The sequence below is a fragment of the Salvia hispanica genome, chromosome 1, assembly GCF_023119035.1.
Source record: "Salvia hispanica cultivar TCC Black 2014 chromosome 1, UniMelb_Shisp_WGS_1.0, whole genome shotgun sequence".
Classification (NCBI taxonomy): Eukaryota; Viridiplantae; Streptophyta; class Magnoliopsida; order Lamiales; family Lamiaceae; genus Salvia; species Salvia hispanica.
Window position 1 is genome coordinate 5,972,093 of NC_062965.1, and position 22,373 is coordinate 5,994,465.

At 33.2% G+C, this 22,373-nt stretch overlaps 3 protein-coding genes across 3 annotated transcripts; all 3 read left to right on the forward strand.

Annotated features, from left to right (window-relative positions):
• Positions 1-623: 623 nt before the first annotated feature.
• Positions 624-1,690, forward strand: LOC125202205 (diacylglycerol kinase theta-like). Its single transcript, XM_048100569.1, has one exon. The coding sequence runs from the start codon at positions 624-626 to the stop codon at positions 1,419-1,421; it is 798 nt and encodes a 265-aa protein (XP_047956526.1). The 3' UTR covers positions 1,422-1,690.
• Positions 1,691-3,418: 1,728 nt separating this feature from the next.
• LOC125201934 lies at positions 3,419-4,526 on the forward strand. Its single transcript, XM_048100234.1, has one exon. It carries the CDS (start codon positions 3,456-3,458, stop codon positions 4,350-4,352), a length of 897 nt encoding a protein of 298 aa, XP_047956191.1. The 5' UTR covers positions 3,419-3,455; the 3' UTR covers positions 4,353-4,526.
• A 9,638-nt stretch (positions 4,527-14,164) lies between these two features.
• Positions 14,165-15,654, forward strand: LOC125202543 (homeobox-leucine zipper protein HOX15-like). Its single transcript, XM_048100957.1, has 4 exons — positions 14,165-14,511; positions 14,585-14,805; positions 14,893-14,972; positions 15,053-15,654. Exons 1-4 carry the CDS (start codon positions 14,247-14,249, stop codon positions 15,402-15,404), a joined length of 918 nt encoding a protein of 305 aa, XP_047956914.1. The 5' UTR covers positions 14,165-14,246; the 3' UTR covers positions 15,405-15,654.
• The last annotated feature ends 6,719 nt before the right edge of the window (positions 15,655-22,373 follow it).

Below are 22,373 nucleotides of genomic sequence, written 5' to 3' on the forward strand. Positions count from 1 at the left end.
TGTATTTTAACTTTTCTATCTTCTCTTCTTCTATATTTTAATTTTTCTATCTTCTATTCTTCTATTTTGATAAATATAAATTGATTTGGACTTGAATGCAATAACTCAAACTATGAAAAGCGTTTTTGGTATACTTCTAGTGCAAACCAAAAGATAGGTATTTTTTCTTTAAAAATCTATAATGGGATTGGTTTTGCAGTACCATTGGAGGTGTTTTTCTACTGCATTTTAGGTTTTGCAGTACTGTTGGAGATGGTCTAAGGAGAAAAAATATAGATCTAGTTTACTTAAAGTTGAGTTACTGACATGTACATTTATCTAGGCAATAGTTTAAATAACTACACATTGATACGAGTAAACACGTTACGGAGAATAATGGCTAGAAATCGCCAGATTAAAGACGTCTGTTCGCAGAAGGAATTCCATCGAGCAACCAATGAACAACGACAAGAAAAGTAAAATATAATAAAAGATAATTGTATTTCTTCAATGAATAATTCAAGAGATAACAAAAACTCCTATTTATAATACCCCTAATAAAAGTTGACCTCTTCAAAAGTCAATCAATTAACCTTAAATAAAAATGATCACTAGTGCTAGGATTTGTATGTTGTGGCTCCAAAATGGGAAGGATACAGAGTGAATCCCATTTCAGCCATCCACACCCGTTGACTCTCATCTCCCATGCCGACGGCGGCGCCACCAATCCATCTTGTTGTTCAGGATGCAAGCTGAAGCTCTCCGGCATGATCTACTCCTGCACAATCTGCTCTTTCTTCCTCCACCAAAAATGCTTCCAAATGCCCAACGCCATCACCCACCCTTTCCACAAGGAACACCCTCTCACACTCCTCGCTGAGCCGGCCTACGCCGGCGGCGAGTTCAGCTGCGACGCCTGCGCCCAGCGCGGCTCCGGCTTCTCCTACCACTGCAAGCCCTGCGGCCTCGACCTGCACATACTCTGCGCCGCCGCGCCCCTGTCCCTGGCCACGCCGCGCCATGCTCACAAGCTCGGGCTCGCGTTCGCGGCCCCTTACGATACCAAGAGCTTCGTGTGCGATGTCTGCAGCTTCCATGGCGGGGATCACTGGCTCTATAGGTGCATCGCGTGTGGATTTGATGCGCATTTGAAATGCGCGGCTACTGCGGCGCCTCGCCCTCATTGTGGTGCTGCTTTGGGTGTTCCTGCGAATGAACAGATGATGCAGATGATTCAGATTAATAATGCGTTGGCTCAGGCGGGCCGAGGCGGTGGTGATAGGCAGTTGCAGCAGATGATGCAGTTGATGTCTGCTCTCAATCGCAGTGGCCTTGATATTAATGGAGTAGGAGGATTGGAATCTTTGCTTGGTGGCGGAGGACTGGAATCTTTACTTGGTGGCGGCGGAGGAGGGCTAGACTTTATTGGAGGACTGCTCTGAATATCCAAGCCTGAAAAGGATGGCTTGTCTGATTCTGTTTCTGTTTACAGTCATTGTGTTTTTCTACCAATTTGGACTTGAGAAGTTTCCAAATAAAATTATTGAATGTTGTGCTCTATACAATTGTATTTGTAAATAAAGGTGATCTGAATCAATATTGTTGGTGTGGTGATTCAGCATCTCGTCCCTTAAACATGAGGCCAAGGGTTCGATTTCTGCCCATTTGGTTCTCGTCTCTTAAACATGAGGTCAAGGGCTCGATTTCTGTCCATTTGGTTAGTCCCTATCGCTTAGTGTATTAATTGTTGAAATGAGGATTTATGAGGGAGTAGTCATCTTTTACTCATTCAAGCAAACAAGTCTTGGTTGACTGATATATCAAGCCGGAGAATTAAATGTTAGGCTGGCCCTGCTGGTTATTTAATCTTGTGGAAAGGATGCTCATAAAGTCAAATAAGATGCATTAAATTCATCCTTACTCAGATGAGAAACTTATTCTGATCATCTCTTTACTAAATGAAAATATATGAACCTACCTCCTCGTAAGTAAATTCTATATCTTTTGTCCATGATTTAAAGTCGCATTTCTTTTTACTAAATGAAAATATATGAACCTACCTCATAAGTAAATTCAATATCTTTTGTCCATGATTTAAAGTCGCATTTTGCCATTTGGAATGTTTGTGATTTAAAATCTTATTTACTTTTTCTTTTTCATTTTAAGTAGATGTGGACCCATCATTCAATTAACTCATTTTACTTAAATTCTACTATTATACTCCATTTGTCTCATAATAAGAGTCATATTTGGTTTGGGTACGTATTTTATGAAATGTAAAGATAAATGCGCTGAATAAGTTAATGGAATGCGAATCCCACTTATATATAGGAGTATTAGTTTTATTATAAGATGTTAGTGGAATAAGTTGATGAAATGTGAGTGGAATAAGTTAGTGGAAGTTGGGACCCTATTACCATTTATGGTAAAAATGACTCATATTCACAGTCGGACTAAAATGGAGAAACGAGACTCCTATTCGCGGACGGAGGAAGTAACTCATACCAAGCCAAAATGAGACAATAAATAGCGGCGGAGGGAGCAATACATTACAATTTACAAGATTCGTGGATTTATTCAGCACGTAGTTAATTTCCTATAACTTGGGCTTGTAACTATCAAGTTCACTTTCTCCATACCTAATTGAGCAATAACCAGTAATATATCTCTGGAGTAGATTTTATTAGTAAATTTTAACAATAAGGTATTGAAAAATGATTAGATTAAGATATTGAAAAATGCTTTGATTAAGGGTAGATAACAGCCTCTTTCATTTCATCAAGTGGAATACGTATTAGCTGGATCAAATCACATCAAATCAAATTTAAAATCTTTCGTATTGGAAAATATTGTCATTTTCGCGTTGCCCAATTGATTTCTGATTCCTCGTGCCAACAGAACAAGTCTTCCCCTGCATTATGGTGCATCACTAATCCACTTGTAGTATATCAAATGAATTAATTATTTTAGTCTCCTCATCACATTTATTTAAAACTTGTGAGCTTGACCAATAATGTACTCCATATATAATAAAAATAGACAAAAAAAATGAGTTTCTTTGATTTTCTTTTGCATAATCCCTTCATCAATAATCTAAAGTCTCTTTTAATTCGGTATTGTGTTTTTATAAAATGTGAAGAAAAGTATATAAAAAAAAGTTAGTAGAATATGAATTGTTAATTTTATAATGAAATGTTCAGGAGAGTGCATGATAATGAAATATTTTACCAAAGTATTTAATGACAAATTGAGACATATTTATGACAAGTGACGACCATGTCAAACTATGTGGTATCGCCGACGTTGTTCCTCCCACCTCATAAGTTGACCTCAACAGCCAACTGCCCTGATCCAATCACGGTTGACTTTGCAAATTTGCACAAGTAAACCATCTTTGTCTTCTTCCCCCTTAACATGGTCAATCATCAACTACATAAACTAAACCACCATGCAAAAACTTGTATAATCAATCTCAAATGGGGAAGCCAACCACCACCGCCACCGCCGCAGAGCCACCTTCCATCACCCATTTCAGCCACCCACACCCCCTCCACCTCTCCAACAACCCCCCAACCCCACACTGCTCCGCCTGCAACCTCCCCACCGCCGCGGCAGCCGCAACCTACGTCTGCATAATTAGCAACTGCAGCTTTGGGCTCCACCCGAAATGCAGCCAGCTCCCGCACCAAATCACGCACCCCTTCGACCACCAGCACGCCCTCACCCTCTACCCGAAGCCCGTCTACCCCGAGGGCCTCTTCAACTGCGACGCCTGCGGCAACCACGGCGACGCCTTCTCCTACCACTGCAGCCCCTGCGGCGTTGATCTCCACACCACCTGCGCTTCCCTCCCGCTCAGCCTCACCCACCGCCTCCACAACCACGCCCTCGCCCTCACCTTCTCCGCGCCCTACCAGGGAAACTCCTTCTCCTGCGATGTATGCAAGAAGCTTGGGTCTAAGACGTGGCTCTACCGCTGCGCCGCCTGCGAATTCGACGTCCATTTGACCTGCGTCGCCGCGGTCGTTCCTCCGCCTGTGCAGCGGCCGAGGTCGTTCGTTCCAGCGGCGCAGAATCGGCCGAATAATCAAGGAGGCGTGGTGGCGGGGCAGCCGGTTTATGGAGGGGTGAGGCCGGTGAATACGCTGGGGAATCAAGTCTTGCTTGCGGCGGTGGAAGGCGTAGCCGGAGGCATTGCTCAGACGGCGACGGGAGTTCTTTTTCAGGAAGTGTTTGGTGTAGGCGGTGGCGGTGGCGGAGGGGCAGGAGGTAATGGCTTTTGTGTGGATGTTTTGGGGATGGACGGTGGAGCAGGTGTTGACGGAGCGGCGGCGGCGGAAGGAGGATATAGTGGTGGAGATGGAACATACTAGCTTTATCACTTAACTATTTGTATCGGATTATCATGATTTGGAGAAGTTCTTTGAAGGCGTTTTTTTTTTTTTTTTTCTCTTATCATTTTATATTTTTAGTATTTTTAATGTGTTTTTTATTAGTACTAGTTTAATTTCCAAGAATAGTGAATCGTTTGTTTAAAAGGGTTGGCAGCTAGGATTATTCTTTTAACGGGCCTTTCCATAATTTGAGTCTCGATCGGGCTTCTTGAAAGAATAGTAGTCTGGCACTCTGGCTGGCTTAAATGAATTGGACTCGTAAAAAATTCACTCACTATCATGAATATATATACCAACTAATGAATATTTGTGTATAGTGTATATGAGCATAAATGAAGCGGTAGTTTCTTGACGAAAGTATAGCGGCCGTTTCTTGACAAATTTGAGATTCAATTTTAGGCTGCCTAGTGATGAATCAACTCTCTATATGTGACTTATTTGCCGACTGACAATTAATGAAAACCATTCAAACATACTTCTATTTTCTAAAATTGAAAGAAAACATAAGTGGAGTTTGAATGATTTTCATTAGTTGATTTATGAAAAATAGCGTTGTTTGAATTCAATTTCTTGAGTTAATGAGATAAAGTAAATCAAGTTTTGAAAAACAAGATAAATTTATAAAACTAAATGCAATTTTCGAGTTTGAATTTGTTGAATGTTGTGTGATATTGATGCATGAGAGTTATACAGGCATTAGGGGTTATGACTCAACCCTCATAGATGTCTAATCCCTCATAAATTCCTAGTAAGCCAGTTTCAGCCTTTTAAGCCTGTATTTTTTGTTGAAAACATTAATCCACAAAATAAATTTATAAAGAATTGCTATATCAGTCTATTTCCCTGCAATTGAAGTGCTACTAGCACTTCTTTTGGGAATTAAGTAGTTGGTGGTGGTGAGATTGGGAGTAAATGGTTTGAATGACATTGAGTGGAGTTATTATAGTTTTATGTTGAAAAGTGATGTTCGAGTTTTATCTATTGATTTATAGTAGTAATTTTAATAAAAGACGGTCTATATCAATAAAAAATCATGGCTAAAAGAAAAGAAAATTGATAAAAAAAAAAAGAGGAGAAAATTGTATGAACACTCTAAAGCTTGAGCTCTAAGGCCTTATGGTTCAATACTTAAATGCAAAATTTCTTAAGTTTGTTGGGTAATTTGATGTAAATACCTTGAGACATGAGAGTGACTGTCACAGGGATGTTGAGAGTGGAATTCTTGATGAAACTGATGATATAGGCCCAGTAGATAAGAAGAGTAATAGACTAATATGGGTAGTTCGCATTTGGTGGGGCAGATGCTGGCATTGTCGTGCGCGATGGATTCACCGACCAAGAAGGAGTGTAAAGAGGTGGTAGTTTTGTGATTGTAATATATGTGGTCAGTTGTTAACTTGTGTACTAGTTGATGGTATGTTGATTCTTATGTTCAAACATCTTCATATCTTCACCAGCTACAGATCATGTGTTAACCTGTTGTGGTCACTTGTTTTGTTCGGCTTGTTATTGTCTCGGGTAGCTATGTTGATTCAAGTTCTTTACAATGTGTCTGGTGACAATGTAATTCTGATTCATGGGAACAGTGGTGGAGATGAGGGTGAGTGTGAGATGCCATCTGGGTTGAACATGAAGGTCCGTCAACGGCCTAAAGCTCATAGAATCGAGAGAGTTAGGAAGCTAGATTTATGTGTGTGTGTTTGTGTGTCACATGCTGCTGTTGCAGAAATGGTGGTAATTCCATTCATATGCTCAACTGAATTTCAATTCTTGAGATACTATTGAACATAGTAGTTTAGTGTTACAAATTTGACAGGGATTACTAACATTGCTTTCATAATTACTATGTATAAGTTCTTTCTATGTGTGACCACAAACTTTAATAACAATCTCGTTTGTCTGAAACGTGAGTCATATCTGACATATTTGATGGTGTATTGTATTTGGCTGAACAACATGCTAAATCTAGCTCTTTGATAGTCAAGGATATATTCATTGCTACCTCTCTTTAAGTTATGTTCTTTCATTATTCTGTTTATTTCATTATCATATTCCTGTTTTGTTCTAATCTTATCATTTCAAATAAATAAAGATATTGCCTTCCATAGCAAAAGTAACATCCCTGGTTTTTGCTATATGATGGAACAGAGGTTCCCAAGATAGGAGGGTGAATTTGCAATGATCATGTTAACATATATGGACTTAGCTCATGTTTCAAAAAAACTGCACTTTGACTGATTGAAAATATACTAGTACTATACTAGTTTAAAATGACCAAATAACATTTTTGCCAAAATAGGATCTATTTGGAAAATAAGTTTTTGGATCTCCTTACTTTTTTATAAACAGTTTATCAACTACAAATCTTGTTTTGAGAGAAATATCCTTACTTTTGAGAAGCTCATAAGGTAATAAGAAACACTGAACTTCTCAAAGCTCACTGGCATTTCACCCTATTTATTCTATTGCTTTGCATTCATCAACATAAATGTGGTTTTTTGAATACCCAATACCTTACTTGCTACATTCTGGAATTATTGCCTATTAATCTTGCACTAACAAATGCTTTCATATCTCAGGGGGCAATTATAACACTGTTACTGTTCCAATGCTATAACTAGCAAACACCACTCTGCTATTTACTGTGTAATGAAGTAAGGTGATGGAATTGGAAGCAATCTATTAATCATGAGTTGGAGGAAAAGCATCCTCTTTTTAAAAAGCATTTTTATTGGCAATGCCCAAAATGAGATGGGTATTCTGATTTGAAACTCTTGATTAATCAGGGTAGGGAAATGAGTCCAAGATTGAAGAAGATCTTCAGTCCACCCCCAAACAAAAGATGCATAGAAATGAAGTAGAGGTGGAATAAAGAAGACAGGGGTGTGGGCAGGTCTGAAAAGGACTTGTGGGACAAATATAAAGCAGAAAAGCAACTCAATCAGTGGTGCAATAATTGGTCATACTCATACTCATACCACAGGAGGACTGCCTCTTGCACTTGGCCCCCCACCCCACTCCCATACATATACATACATACACAAAATTTTGCTTAAAATGAGACTGTACACTCAGCTCTCTTCATGCCAATGATTGCTCTTGTTGGAGACTTGTCCCCCTCACACTGTGCATCACTTTGTCCCACACTTCACATGCTACATCTCCAACCATCCATCCATCCATCCATCCATCCATACATACATACATACATACATACATGCATACATACATAGTGATTTGCTTAAACTTCAGGAGTCCATATTGAATTGTCATAAAAAAATTTCTTGTTCAAATATTTGTAATTAGGTAGGGGTCCCTACACTAACTATTTGATCTTGAACTACTTTTTTCTTGTAAGGAATTGAATATCATTACTTTTCGTCTACTTTAAGATTGGCGAAATGTAATTACAGTTGAGAAAAAAATTCTCTTCTCATAACAATCTGAAAATAAATAAAGTTTGTGTCATTTGTTTGTCAAAGCATTTGAAATAGAGAATTTCGAGGAAGAAAAGCATAATAATCATTTCTTCTCAAGCTTCAATTTGTTATAGGGCCATTTTTAATCCAATTCACACACACATGATTGGTCGACTTTTTCTCGTCCAACTTATTTTTGCTTCCAACCACAAATGAGTCTCCGCAATCATTTTCTTTTATAATTTTATTATCCAATTCATCTCAAAAGAAATACTGCTATTCTTAATAGTGCAAGTTTTAGATTTTTTTTTTTAATTTCATTATCCTATGACTAAACATAGATATGAAATGCAAACAAAAAACTCAAATGATCTTTATACATAAAAATTTAATAAAAATGAAATGAAACACATATTTGGCAAATATAAAAAAGAAACGTGTATGATCATGTCACATGAGTGGCAAAGTGGGCAAAGTCAAAGAAAACTTTAAATGAGAAAGTGGACAGACCATGTTTAATGTGGTCATGCTCATTGAGTTTCTTGCATTTAAAAACACATAAATCAAATTTGCATTTAAAGAGTGGAACATGAATTACGGACAAACTTCGTTTTTTTCACGTTACTATGAGAATACAACGTTAGGTTGCAATTATTGTATATTTTCACGCATCTATCTACATCCCTTAATTTCTATTGGTGCGAATTTATTCTTCACATAATTTTTGAGGTTGTACTTTCCAAGGACATAGTATTATAAGTTTTAAATACAAGGTTAATATATATAGCATTAGCAAATACATCCATGTTTGTAAAGAGTGCACATTTTACGATCTAACTTATTCATCTCTACGAAAATTAAAGAAAATATAATAAATTGTGTTTTTAGTTTTTATGTGATTTATAAAGTTGATAATTGCAATGATAATTTTTTAGAACAAAAAAAAACACAAATACTAAATAGCATTTCATTTCAATATGAAGTGAAATTCATATTTGCGATTGGTAGTTGAGTTTGAACGCACTGATCTAGTGGATGAAGTAAATGTTAGATGTTGCAATTAGAGTAAAAACTTTAATCATAATATTACAAGGATAATTTAAAATTTTAATTACATGGAAAAATGCGTGGAAATGTCGAGAGGTCTAATTTCGTTAGTGGTTTGGATTTCTCATTGTCTACGTGGCGCACATGCACGTGACAACGACCGTCAGCATTAATTTTTCTCTCTTGAATATCAAATATCAAAACATTAATTGCATTAATTATACATCAACAATTGTTATATTCCTAATCCAACTCGTACCAGTTTTGCCCCCTCATGTATTTTTGGTACAAATAAATTTTCTTAGGATTTTATCTATTCACACGTTTCACTAAGATTTTTAAAAATTGAAAAAAAAAATAATAAAATAGAATATTAATATATAAAATATAAATAAATAAAGTAACCAACGGAAACGGAAAGAGAGGGATTCGAACCCTCGGTACGAATAACTCGTACAAGTATATATGATGTTCATTTACTAAAAATAGTACCCCCATCCCTGAAAATTTATCACTTATTTCCATTTCGGTTTGTCCTTAAATATTTGTCACATTTCACTTTTACCATTTTTTATAGTGGCGCTAACATCATTTATACTTATATTTTATTATAAAACCCATATATAAAAGTATGACTCAAATGCCACTAATTTTTACAACTCACTTTTTATTACATTACTTAAAACTTGTGTCGTGTCAAATGATGACGAATTATTAGAAACGGAAGAAGTAAAATTAAAAAGGGATAAATAATCGCGGACATTCTAAAATGGTAATATGAGATATTTGTGGGAAATGGATGGAGTAATTATTAAAAAGTGAATATGCATGACTCTTCACTAAGTATTTTCACTCCAAATAGCTATATGACAAATTTTCTCATATTAATTTAATTTTTAAGTATGTTTATTTTAGATTGAAATCAGAGATGTCGGGAAATGATATAATTTCGCTATTCATTTCTATTTAATAAGAGTCTACGTGGTTGAAAAGAAATCATTAGACATTAATGATCATTAAGTTATAGACTAACAAAAAAGTGACAAATTAATGGAGCGTTACTTTCGTAGAGCTTTAATAACTTAGTCAAATCTTCGTTCGCCCCCTTTATTTACACTTCATATAGATGTAATTCCTACTCATGACTTGGACCATGACACGTGGAATTTTATGATATGGAGTACTCGATATTTATATTCATAAAGAGCTCATATGTAACTATTTTTCCATACGAAAGTATTTTAATAAGCATATAAAAAAATAAATAATAAATTAATATGTTTCCCTCAAATACTATTCGATTTTGTATCAATTCTCCTCGTCAAAAAATTTTAGAGTAAAAAACTATAGTACTCTTCAATCTTTTTATTTCACTTTAAGTTTAACCAATAACTGAATCTGAAATTTTAAATTTTACCATAGAAAATAGGATGTTAGATCTCATATAATATAAAAAATGACAAAGCATAGCAATTATAAACAGTTATGGTATATTTTAAAATTTCATCTATCTATAACCTTAATTGACGTGAATCTCTCTCTCTCTAAATCTATTTTATGGAGTATTTGCGCTACCGTAATTCATGTAAATCTCACTCTTAATTCACGTCGAGATTTCATAATCTACTTTATCTTCTCACATCTTTTATAATTGTTTCTCAACCATAATCAACGTGTCACACTGTTGATGATTTATCATCATATTGTTATAAAATCTTTATCACGTGCATAGTATCTCGTAATAAGGGATTGTAGTTTCATTTGATCTAGTTTATCATTGTATTTATCATCATAGTGTTAGTGGTTTATTATTATAACATGGAGTATCAAATAAATATTCATCGCATGCATAATACTAGTAATATTTATTATAAGGGTGTTTAGAGTCTGTGATCAATTACTAACTTTCTTAAGTTGGTAACTCTGTTAACTCATCAACAGATTATATTAAAAATGTTAATATGATAATATTAAAATGTCAACATATAATTTTGTTGACATTTCAATATACTATATTGACATTTAATGTTATCAAGTTAACATTTTTAATACACTAGGTTGATGAGTTAGCAGAGTTAGCAACTTAAAACGTTAGCAATATAACGCACCCTACGGTGCATAACTATAAATTCTTCTGTCATCATAGTCTAAATTGTTTATTATCACAATATTAACAAATCTTTACCAAAGTAGATTTCATTACAAGAGAGTTGCAGTTATGGTGTAACCTAAAATTTTGTCCATTACATTTATAATGTATTAATAAGGCATGCCCTGGTCAAGAATTAGGTCAACACCATACATAGTTTATTCGAACAAATTGTGATGATTGGTGAAATCACGCGTGTATTGAATTCTAACAACGTCGTAGTTCATACTAATAATGAGAGAGCAAATTTGTTAAGAAAGATTGCAAGAATTTTTTTAATTATTTCTTCATGATTTGCTGTCGGTTGTGCTGTATCATATGGAGTATTTTATAGTTGCCAATTAAATTCATATACGAGCTCCATTCCTGAAAGTTTGTCCCATTTTTTCATTTTCGTCCGTTCCATAAAATTTGTCTCATTTCACTTTTTACCAGTTCTGGTAGTGGACCCATATTTCACTAACTCATTCATACTCACATTTTATTATAAACTAATATATAAAAATAGGATACACATTCCACTAACATTTTTAATTCACTTTTCATTATATTTTTTAAAACTTGTACGAGATCAAAGTGGGACAATATTTAAAGAGGGAGTTAGTAATTAGCAATTGATGTAGATACAATTATTGCGAGATTAACATGTGTGTTTACAAAATTATATCAAGCCAGCAATTTTTTTTTTATGAGTCACTAATGTCTAAGAATCTAAAAGAAACAAACCTTCTCCAAGACTCTTACCACAATTAATTACTTACTACATTTTTGTGTATCGAAGATATATTAATCCTTGTCCAAGAGACCAAGACTCTTAAGTACTTATTAAATTAAACCATGGTATATTTTTCTTTCTTTTCTAATTTCTTTTTCTAATAGCCATCCTTAATTCCTTAATAGCAACATACTCCTATATTTTAATTTCATAAGCGAGTTAGTAATGTTGTTGGAATGTGGGTGTGGCGTATGATTAACCCAACATCTGGGATATTGATGAGGGGTACTTATGTAAAATGAAGTAAAATATGTTTTTGATTGATGCGAGAGAATTGGTAGTATTGTGTAATAATCATACAAAATTAATCATACAAAAGAAACCCATTTTTATTTGTCCAACAAAATTACGTCCATTTCTCCATGCGTCAGACACCCTGTCCTATACAGTCCCACCGACTCGCCATACAACCAACCACAATTCATTCTCCTGAAATAATAATAATAATAATAATAATAATAATAATAATAATAATAATAGTAATAATAATATTATTATTATTATTATTATTACTACTATTATTATTATTATTATTATTACTACTATTATTATTATTATTATTATTATTATTATTATTATTATTATTATTTTATTAGTTTTCGAAATCATGGCACTCATCTTGTTACTGTCTGGTGGACCACCTAATTCACATTGCTTGTCGTCGATTATAATGTAGTGATTTAGCTGCCTTGAATGGTCAAATATGTGCCTAATTTGTTACTAGTAATTAGCATGTTTTAGTTTGTCTAATATGGTTTACACTTTAATTATTTGTCCTGGGTGATGACTGCGAATTCTCATACATGAAAAATATACTATAAAAATCAAGATTATATTTAATATGAAGACATGAATATAATTTAGATTTAATATTTTAAATTGAAATACAAAATGTCTGGATATAAATTTGAATTTAAATAAATATAATTTCTTCATTTAATCATCTAAATTAAGTACTTTAGCTGTCTAGCTTGATAATTTACTGAACAAGAGTATTAGTACTTTTCATTATTTCATACTATACTATATTTCAAAAGCTTCCCATAATATATATGTGAAATCCGGATACTCGTTACAATTAAATATACAATTATAATTATACAAATGTTATTATCACTGTAATATGTACTCGTTTATGTATTTTTTTCAGTATTATTTTAGATTCTTTTCTGTATTACTTACTCCTACTAGCAGTAAGTATTTATCTTTAGACATTTGATTTTTAAAATTATAATTTCGAAATTAGTTTTGACTAAACATTTGCTTAAGTAATTCATAATTCTTCCTGATTGAATAAAGTTTATATGCAGCATTAGTGAAATATTATTAAAAGGTTAAATTTGAAAAAATTAAAATGGGAAAAAGTGCTAGACTCTCATTATGGAATGGATGAGCTATTATTATTAATATCAACATGCAAGAAGTCTCATGATTCCCAGATTCATGAATGTCTTGTTATTCCATAGAAAAAATAATAAGTATAGAGAATGATTGGATTGTTACGGAAAACAAAAGGAAAAAAAAAACTCACTAAAAATAATTAAATCAAAGTTATAGGAAATAAATAGTTGAAACAATATAAATATTCGTATTAATTTATAAGTGGTGTGAATAAAATGAAACGCAACGAGTCATATATAAAGAGTTGAAATAATAAAAAATTAACTAAACTCGTTAGACGATAACTTGTCGCACAATAGGCGGCGAGCGATCGGCAACGCCTTTCGTCCACGCCCGACCTCTCAGGCCTATTTCTTTCACTTAACAGCTAGGACGCCGACTAGTCAATCATTGTGAATGCTCTTAACCTAATTGTACTCATCCAACACTAACCATTTAAAAATCAATTATACCCCCACACTTGGTTAGAAAAACAACTATATTTACTTTCCACCTTTCAGCTTTTCTAGGACAAGATAATAAAATATGTTTATTTTTTCTTGAGGCACGAAAATAAACAAGTTATATAATTGTACTAGAGTCACTAATTTAGCTATAGTTTTTCACCAAATGTTGACTAACGCCCCAAATTAGTACTACTACACCAATTAATTAAGCTAGGGTATTAATTAAAAGGCAAAGAAAAGCATAGGTGTGTTTGTAAAGCATGAAAAGGGGATTTAGGCAGGGTCCCCCAAAATCTTGAAAGAGGGACATGTCTTGGCCTCATAAAAATAGGGCTTTCACGTGTGATCTTTTGTCAACATGAGTATGTCGGTCAAACCCCCCATTATGCTAATCATCACCACTTAAAATTTCTTAATCCCCCAAAAAAAGAAATCCTTAAAAAGTTGTGAAAAAAGATAATCCCAAATCATTAAATTAAATTTCAAAGTGATAGAAAAAGTAGACTTGGTACATGTTTGGTCTACTCCTACTCCTCCTTGTCCCCCTCCCTCTCTCTCTTAAACAAACATTTGTGTTGAATCTTTATAAAGACTCTTTCCTCTCTCATATCCAAACTCCTCTTTTACTCTCACAAAATGGAGCTTGGCTTGAGCTTGGGGGATGCCTCAAAATCCCTAGGATTCCTGAAAGACAACAACTCCTCCTCAAATCAAGATCTCACCAAGCCCACCGGCTTCGATTTCTGCATGTCTTTGGGGCTTAGCTCCAAGGAAAACGGCGAAGACGATGATACATCGGCGGAGGATGGAAGCGATGATAATCAAGAGGAAACCGAAACTCCTCTGCAGCTGAATCTTCTCCCTCTCGCTCCTGTTCCTCGCCTCTGGTCTTCTGATAATGGTAGTTTCTAGCTTCGAATTTATGTGTTTAAGTATTTAAAATTGAGGTTTGATTTACGGATTTATGTGAAAAGGGAGCTCGGAAAATGGGTCGTCGGGGAAGGGCTTGGACGTGAACCGGACGCCGGCGGCGGAGGAGGCCTCGTCGGCGAACAAGCGCGAATTCGAGGGCGCCGGCAACGACAACGACGACGACGACGACAACGCGCTCAACACGCGGAAGAAGCTCCGCCTCTCGAAAGAGCAATCGGCGTTTCTTGAAGAGAGCTTTAAGGAGCACAACACCCTCAATCCGGTCAGTAATCACAAAACCCTCTCGTTCCCACGATTAAAGATTCGATTTTGATCCGTTTCTGATGGTTTAATTTTTTTCTTGGCGCAGAAGCAAAAACTGGCGCTGGCGAAGCAGCTGAATCTGAGAGCGAGGCAGGTGGAGGTGTGGTTCCAGAATAGAAGAGCAAGGTGTGAACACAGATTAATTAATTAATTAAATAAATATGTGTGTTTATTTGTATTTATTATTTTATATATTGAATTTGCAGAACGAAGCTGAAGCAGACGGAGGTGGATTGTGAGTACTTGAAGAGATGCTGCGAAACGCTGACGGAAGAAAACAGGAGACTTCACAAGGAATTACAAGAGCTGAGAGCTCTCAAGACTTCAAATCCATTCTACATGCAACTCCCCGCCACCACGCTCACCATGTGCCCTTCGTGTGAGCGCGTGGCCTCCACGACCACCGCCGCCGCCGCCGTAGCGCCGGTCGCCGCTGCAGCGAAGGGGGAATCGAATAATATCCCGAAGGCTATTCCGTTTCCGCTGGCGAGGCCGAGATTTTACCCGTTTCCGCAGGCGGCGGCGGCGGCGCATCCTAATCAGCCGGCGGCGTCTTGATTGTTTAGTGATGATTTACTTGTAAATATGAAAGGGGCAAAAAAGTAAATTAGGTCTTGTCTTGTTTTTTTCTTTTTTTTTTTGGTTTTGTGTTTGGTGTTTGGAACGAGGGGTTTTGTTTTGATTGTTTGATGGTGATGAATCTCTGCATCTTGAGCAAATTTTTCAGCTCATCCTATGTCGATTTTGTGGAGAATACACAAATTAGTTTGGGACAGTGAAAAAGTAATTTAATGATTTTTTATTTTCATTTTTATTTTTTGCATTGATTTCTGAATGGAAAATGGTCTCCACCTGCCTTCTTATTTTCCTTTTGACCATTATGTAACAGTCTGATTTTGTTTTTTATTCTTAATGCTAGTACTATAAGAAAGAAAATGCAATTTGAAATGGAGTGTTTCTTGTTTTTCATAAAGTTTTTATTTAAATATTATTATAAGAGTGTTTTGTGTAAGAAAAAGTAAGGGAGTCTTTGGACTGAGATTCTCATGTGGAAAGTCAAATAAACTTATGTATTCATTGTGTAATATTTAACTGACATGCAACTATATAGAGTATACGTGTAGATAGATTGACTCAATCTAATACACGAATGTTTAATATTGTTTGATTTATTTAACACTGGCGCAATATATATGGCTTGAAACGCACACGCGCTATTTAACAGAATCTTGGTAGTTTCTTTTGTTAATAAAAAATGATGGTTTCAATTTTGTTTTTTTAGTTCTGACATACACATGTTTTATATTGGAATTTCGAACTAACTAACACAGGTAAATTATTACTATATGTGTTGATCAGGATCAAGCTTCAAATTTTAATAGAACAATGAGTTATTGAGTATAATTAATTCAATTTTTATATCAAAAATGGCTTGAGATCATAATTAAAATTTGAAAACTGAAATTCGTATAAAGAAGATACGGAGTACATTATAAGCTTATAAGACCATGACATGTACCGATGATCCTTATAATTGGTAATTAACTAATTATGAAACATGATTAAATTACTTATATTGAAAAATTATGAAACATGTTTAAAATTGAGGGCGGAAATAAAAATATCCATAAGTTGAAGTCACAATTATTCATATATTTTAATCTTTTATTTTTCTATGACACTTTCATTTGTGTCCCGTAATTTTAACTGGGACACTAAGATTAAAAACACTTTTTAAAATATAAGTATATATTTTTTTTGAAAAAATTAACTTTCTTAATTGACTAAATATGTTTCCATGGTGCTTGATTTTTGGTTATGGATAAATAGGCCCACTAAATCATAATAAGTTATAAATAATTTTATTTTCTTATTAATTTTGATAAGCAAAATCAAATAGCAATGAAGTATGAACATGAAATCGGATAGAATATACTTGATGGAAAGATATACTCATAAACGACATATATTAACACCATGATTCATGCACTCCTTTAAACATTTCATAGACAATCATAATAATGATGGTGTTATGTAAAAAATAACTTAGATAATCATAAATGAAAAAAGAAGAAAGTGATGAATAGGCATGATAGGTGGAAGTATGTTGGGATGTCCCGTGCTTCAAGGCATGGTTTAGGCTAAGAGTGTCAGTCCATTGTCTAATTGTTTTTAGAATTGATTGATTAAAGTCATAAATAATAATTATTGGAGCCACAATAATAGAGTAGAGGAAGGCGTGGAAATACCCATAATAAATCTTGAAAAATCGAAATTTCAGATAAATATATAATGATGGATTGTAATTGGGGACAAAGTTGGCATATTTATGAATGTGTCTGCTAAAGGGAGGTCCCATTTTTATCACCACCAATTATTACTACACACCACCCAAGTACATTCCCCTATTATTCTTTCTTCTTTCATTTTTTTCCAATTACTCTCCCACGTGACTTGACTCCCCGCACGTGATATCATTGCTTTCTTCTTTTATCATTTCTCACCTTTTTATATGGAAGTATCTATCATTTTATATCATTGCTTTTCATAAATCACATTACATTTTAAAGGGATTCAATCATATCATTGTTTTTCAATTTATTGCGAATGATTCTTTATTTTATTTGCATGATTAGTTTCAAATTGATATTTAGATAGTAGTCCAATATTGAAATTCAAAATTGAATGACATTTTTTAAGTGTATTTCTATTAGGTTATTCTCATTGTGATTTTGTTGTGAAATTCATTGTTTGATGCATACAGCTGAATTATTTGGTGTTTCGAAATTTGAGCTCCTAGTAGATTGAGTTGCAATTTCTACGGTAATGAAATTGAGAAAAAGAAAAACAAACATCTAGATTGACTTAAAAAACTTTTGATCATTCTGAATTTCGTTATTAAATGAATGTGTAAATCTTAGTTCCAAACATGTGCAAATAAATTGAGTTGAATATCATGAATTTAATAAAATTTAGAATATTTTTGAAAATAGAAGTAAGTAGTGAGATTTGAACTTGCGAAATTAAGTTTTAGGACAAATTACTGAAAAAGTAGAAGCTTTGTCAAATTGTGATCTACCCCGCTGTTTTAAAATCAGTCGGCAAAACCATGAAATTTAGATTTATTCGTAACTATTCATTGACAAAATATATGATCACCTACGTGCAATAATCAATATATTGTTGATGATTTTCAACTAAAAGACACTGTTTTCAGCACGAATGGGCGACATTGTCCATCTCTCATGTGACATCTGCGTATAGATTCTCAACTGTAATAACAAATACTATTCCACCCAAAAACTCGTTAGAGAATGAATGCGGACAAATTCAAACTTTGAAATTTTTCTGCTTATCCAAAAATTGCAGGACAGACTAAACTTTGATCAAATTTTCTAATTTTTCTCGGCAACCCCTAAATTATACTAACATGTCACAAATGATAATTATGAATTTATTCCATGTGATATATCTATGTTGTACGGAAAATTTTTCAAATTCGGATAAAGCTCAAACATAACATAAAAGTGATGCATTCCACCACCGTCACTCTAGTGCAATGGCGATTTAAAATCATGACTATTTAAGAAAAACGTACATTGTGGTTCCTCCTTCATTCATGATCTGTGAAAAATGAATTCCTGTCACATGGAATTGAATGTGTAAATTTGGATTCTGGTAACGTATTGAAAGGGCAATTTGATTATCCCACCACATTGTTCTACTTCTACCATGATCAGTCAATTTCCCATCCACTTAGTTAAATTTGGAACAATAAATTCAGACTTATAAATTGGTCTTTGCCTTACAATTTAGTTCATATGAAAGTCAATATATATCTAGAATATTGGAATAGTACTAATCAAATAAAATCAACAGCAATTATGTAAACTATATATATTGCCAATTTCAAAGAATGTAAAATGACAGCTGTTACATAAATCTGAAAAATCAGCTCAACTATATTATCAAGAATCACGAGTTTCATGATACTCTTAGTAGGAGCTTTAGTTTTAAATTTGATAGTAGAAATTACCAATCAAATGTTTATTTGATTAAAGTAATTTGTTACTTAAACTTTATGTGTACGTATATTATTATATGTCTTGGCACCCTTTGTATTATGTGAATGAGTAATGAGTCATCCATATATATATGGACCATCTATATCAATTGCTTTATATAGAATTTATTTTGTCCAATTGATTTATTTTAATTTCCCACGGGACACATTTTGGCCATCCATCATTTTGTTTTTTTCCAATTATTGTAGCTCCACGTATTATGTAATCACCAATAGTCACTCTCATCTCCTACCAAATAAACCAAAATATTAGTTGTGTCAATTCTCATTAATGATGCTAACACTATTCGTGCGTGTCCAAAACTAAGTGTTGGATGTTGTGCGAGCACCAAAAAACTACTACTAATATATTTCTCATTGGTCATATGTAAATACATACTACATATTAAATTAAATTTTAGTGAAGGACCAATTAATCATTACATATACAGACGGTTCTATTTAAATATTAGACTTAAGTTATATTGATTTCGTTGTACGTGTCAATTCTTAATGGAGGAAACATAACAAGGAGTCTATAAATTATATGCAATAATGCAGCTGATGATCAATTTCGCAATTCATCAATGAACAAATAAAATCCACTAATACTATGTTATTTATTGGGATGTACAAATCAATTGCAATTTCATAATTATGGTATATGATGAATGAACTGAATCATATATGAAGTAAATTAGAATATTGAACTTTAGAATATTGAACCTTGATTAATTACTGTATTGAAAAGAATGCAAGTTCATGATCAAATAACATATGGTACAGTTAATATATAATTTCTCAACTATTTTATTTGTTTGTTCAACTCATAATATATATTATGACTCTGGATCTGTTTCATATAATATTTTTTTTTTTAAGATTGACATGCACATGAATTCCAAACAGTTGTATCAAATTAAGCCCATAACTAGATTCATATAATTAATAATTTTGTGTTTACATGCTCAATACGCAAAAAATTATTATAAATCCAGATCTAATCATATTAATTGTTAAGACAGGAATATATAAGACAATTAAAAATTTAGAACTATATGTATAATAGTACTCAATGAAGATCTTTCATGTATTTCCATTTCCTTAAGTATTACCAGTATTGTAATCAATGCCAAGATAACTTTACGTACAAACATATCTAGATGGATACCCTCTTTGTCATTAAAAATGAAATATTTACTTTTCGGCATGAAATTTTATGTAGTGTTGTTTTATGAGTTAATAAGAAGAGATAGTAAGAAAGATGAAAATAGAGATGATATTATTTTCATTTTAAGAAACGTTTCATTTTTAATGGGAAAAATCTAAAAAGAAAAACGTTTTATTTTTAATGGAAGAGAGAAAGTATAATATTAATTCGTTAACTATAGTCAGAAACGAATAATTAAAGTTTTGATCGGATAAAATATACTGATAAAATACTGATTGTGTAATCGATCTATGGCGTGGTGGAAGGGTCACCAAAAATTTAGAAAACAAATGAACAAATGTATAGGACAGATAATTGTAAAGTTAAACTTCAAATAAAAAAGTAAAATCATGCATAGAAAGATTTGATGATTAATAGTATAAGTAACCGACCAAGGGTCCCATTTTGATAAACCTGATTGAGAAATTTTAGATGTATAGTTATTAATAGTTAATAGTGAAGGAGACATTATCACATGATCCAATCACCTAACTAGAAACTTCAACTGCCAATATTGTATGTCACCCAATGATTTGTGCTACGTTTTCTTGGTTTATCTGTCTATCTCATTCATTGCCAAACCATCTTCATCATTAATTAAGCAATAAAAACAAAACAAGAAGAAGATGACCCTTTTCCTATTTCTAAATTCAAATTAATTACTTTCTATAAAGTGTATGTATAATGCTTTGAGATAAACCTAATGATGGATTGTTGATTACTTTTAATTTGTGTGACGTTTGTGATAAATCTTTGACGGAGTGGTTGGTTTATATTTGTTATTCTTAGTGATAAATCTATGTACTCATTTCATTTCTTAGCCATTAAGTGAAAATTAAAGTGGGATTCGAAATTATTTGATTTAAGGATAGGATATGTCACGAGGACTTTCCTTCAAAGTTAATCTCTGTGTCATAAAATTCTGTTCATATTTTTGAAATTTGAAAATATTCTTTTGGGGTTTTGTATCCATCATACAAATAATCCTAATCCAGATTTTCCTCCTTGGTTGATGGGTCAAAAAATTAGATTTAGTCAAAAAAATAGGTTAGCATATATTAAAGGGAATATTGTATATTGATGTGATTTAGGTTAAATAGATGATGTAAAAGAAGAACAAATCAATACTTTATTGTGTTTGAGACATTTAGATATAAACACATGTTTGGTCTCATTGGATGCTTTCATTTTTTTCAATTATTACAATGTACTATATATGATTAGGTTTACATATGATCATGCATCATTTAATATGGTACTGATGAGCCTCACGCTAGCTCTTATGTTGCTACATAGCATGTTTTCAGCTTATCAATATGTTTAATTTGCAGGCCATTCATTTATGTAGGTCATATATATAATGTCAATCAGAAAAAGAAAATTAAAATCGATGGTAAGTACTGTATGTGACTATTATTCAAAATGTGTTTTAGAGTAAAATTTATTTAAATTGGCTTGCAGTTGCTTAAGAAATAAATGGCACTATTGGAAAACAAAAATATTTAAAAATAAATTATCCAAAATCCCAAAAACAAGAACAATTTTAGGTACGGTTGGGTGAGGTCGATTCATCCCATTGTAGTCCCATGAGCAAATGCAGAAGCAGACAAAAAAGATTTGTAATTTTAATTAGTGTGTGTGAAAATATATACTTTAGCAATTCGGGGATCATTAATATAGAAGCTTTTGCATAATATAATAATTTATTTAACATTTGAAAATTTTAAAGATTCAATTAGAATTTTTTTTAAATAGACCTGGTAAGCTCCTTCATATCCGTAGTCTCCAAGTCAAGTAAGCATCAACTGTCCAAAAATACTTCTATCTCCACCTACAAGAAAAATAGTCTTGGTAGTCACCGATACAAGCTTTAATGCAAAATTGATAAAATAAGAAAAACAAATATGGAGTATAGTTTTTTTTTTTAATATTATTAGTAAAAAAATAAGATCCAACTTATTAGAGAAACCTATCATAAATAAACAAAACTAATTTTAATAAACAGTTCAAAATAATAATAATAATAATAATAATAATAATAATAATAATAATAATAATAATAATAATAATAATAATAATAATAATAACTAACGGCGGAATATATGCTAAAAGCCTGAAAGTTAAACAAAAGTGACACAAAAAATTGAGTTAGGCAGAGATAAAATGAAACTGCAGAAGAGCATTCACATGCATGACATGACTGAATGTATAGAGCGAATAAACGAATCAAGAATCGAAAATATTTTGAGATCCC

Excerpts from the sequence above, each read along its gene's own strand:
- LOC125202205 (XM_048100569.1), top strand. The coding sequence starts at position 624 with ATGGGAAGGATACAGAGTGAATCCCATTTCAGCCATCCACACCCGTTG.
- LOC125201934 (XM_048100234.1), top strand. The coding sequence starts at position 3,456 with ATGGGGAAGCCAACCACCACCGCCACCGCCGCAGAGCCACCTTCCATC.
- LOC125202543 (XM_048100957.1), top strand. The coding sequence starts at position 14,247 with ATGGAGCTTGGCTTGAGCTTGGGGGATGCCTCAAAATCCCTAGGATTC. Across the intron at positions 14,512-14,584 it reads CCTCTGGTCTTCTGATAATG|GGAGCTCGGAAAATGGGTCG; the intron begins GTAGTTTCTAGC and ends TTATGTGAAAAG. Across the intron at positions 14,973-15,052 it reads TTCCAGAATAGAAGAGCAAG|AACGAAGCTGAAGCAGACGG; the intron begins GTGTGAACACAG and ends TTGAATTTGCAG.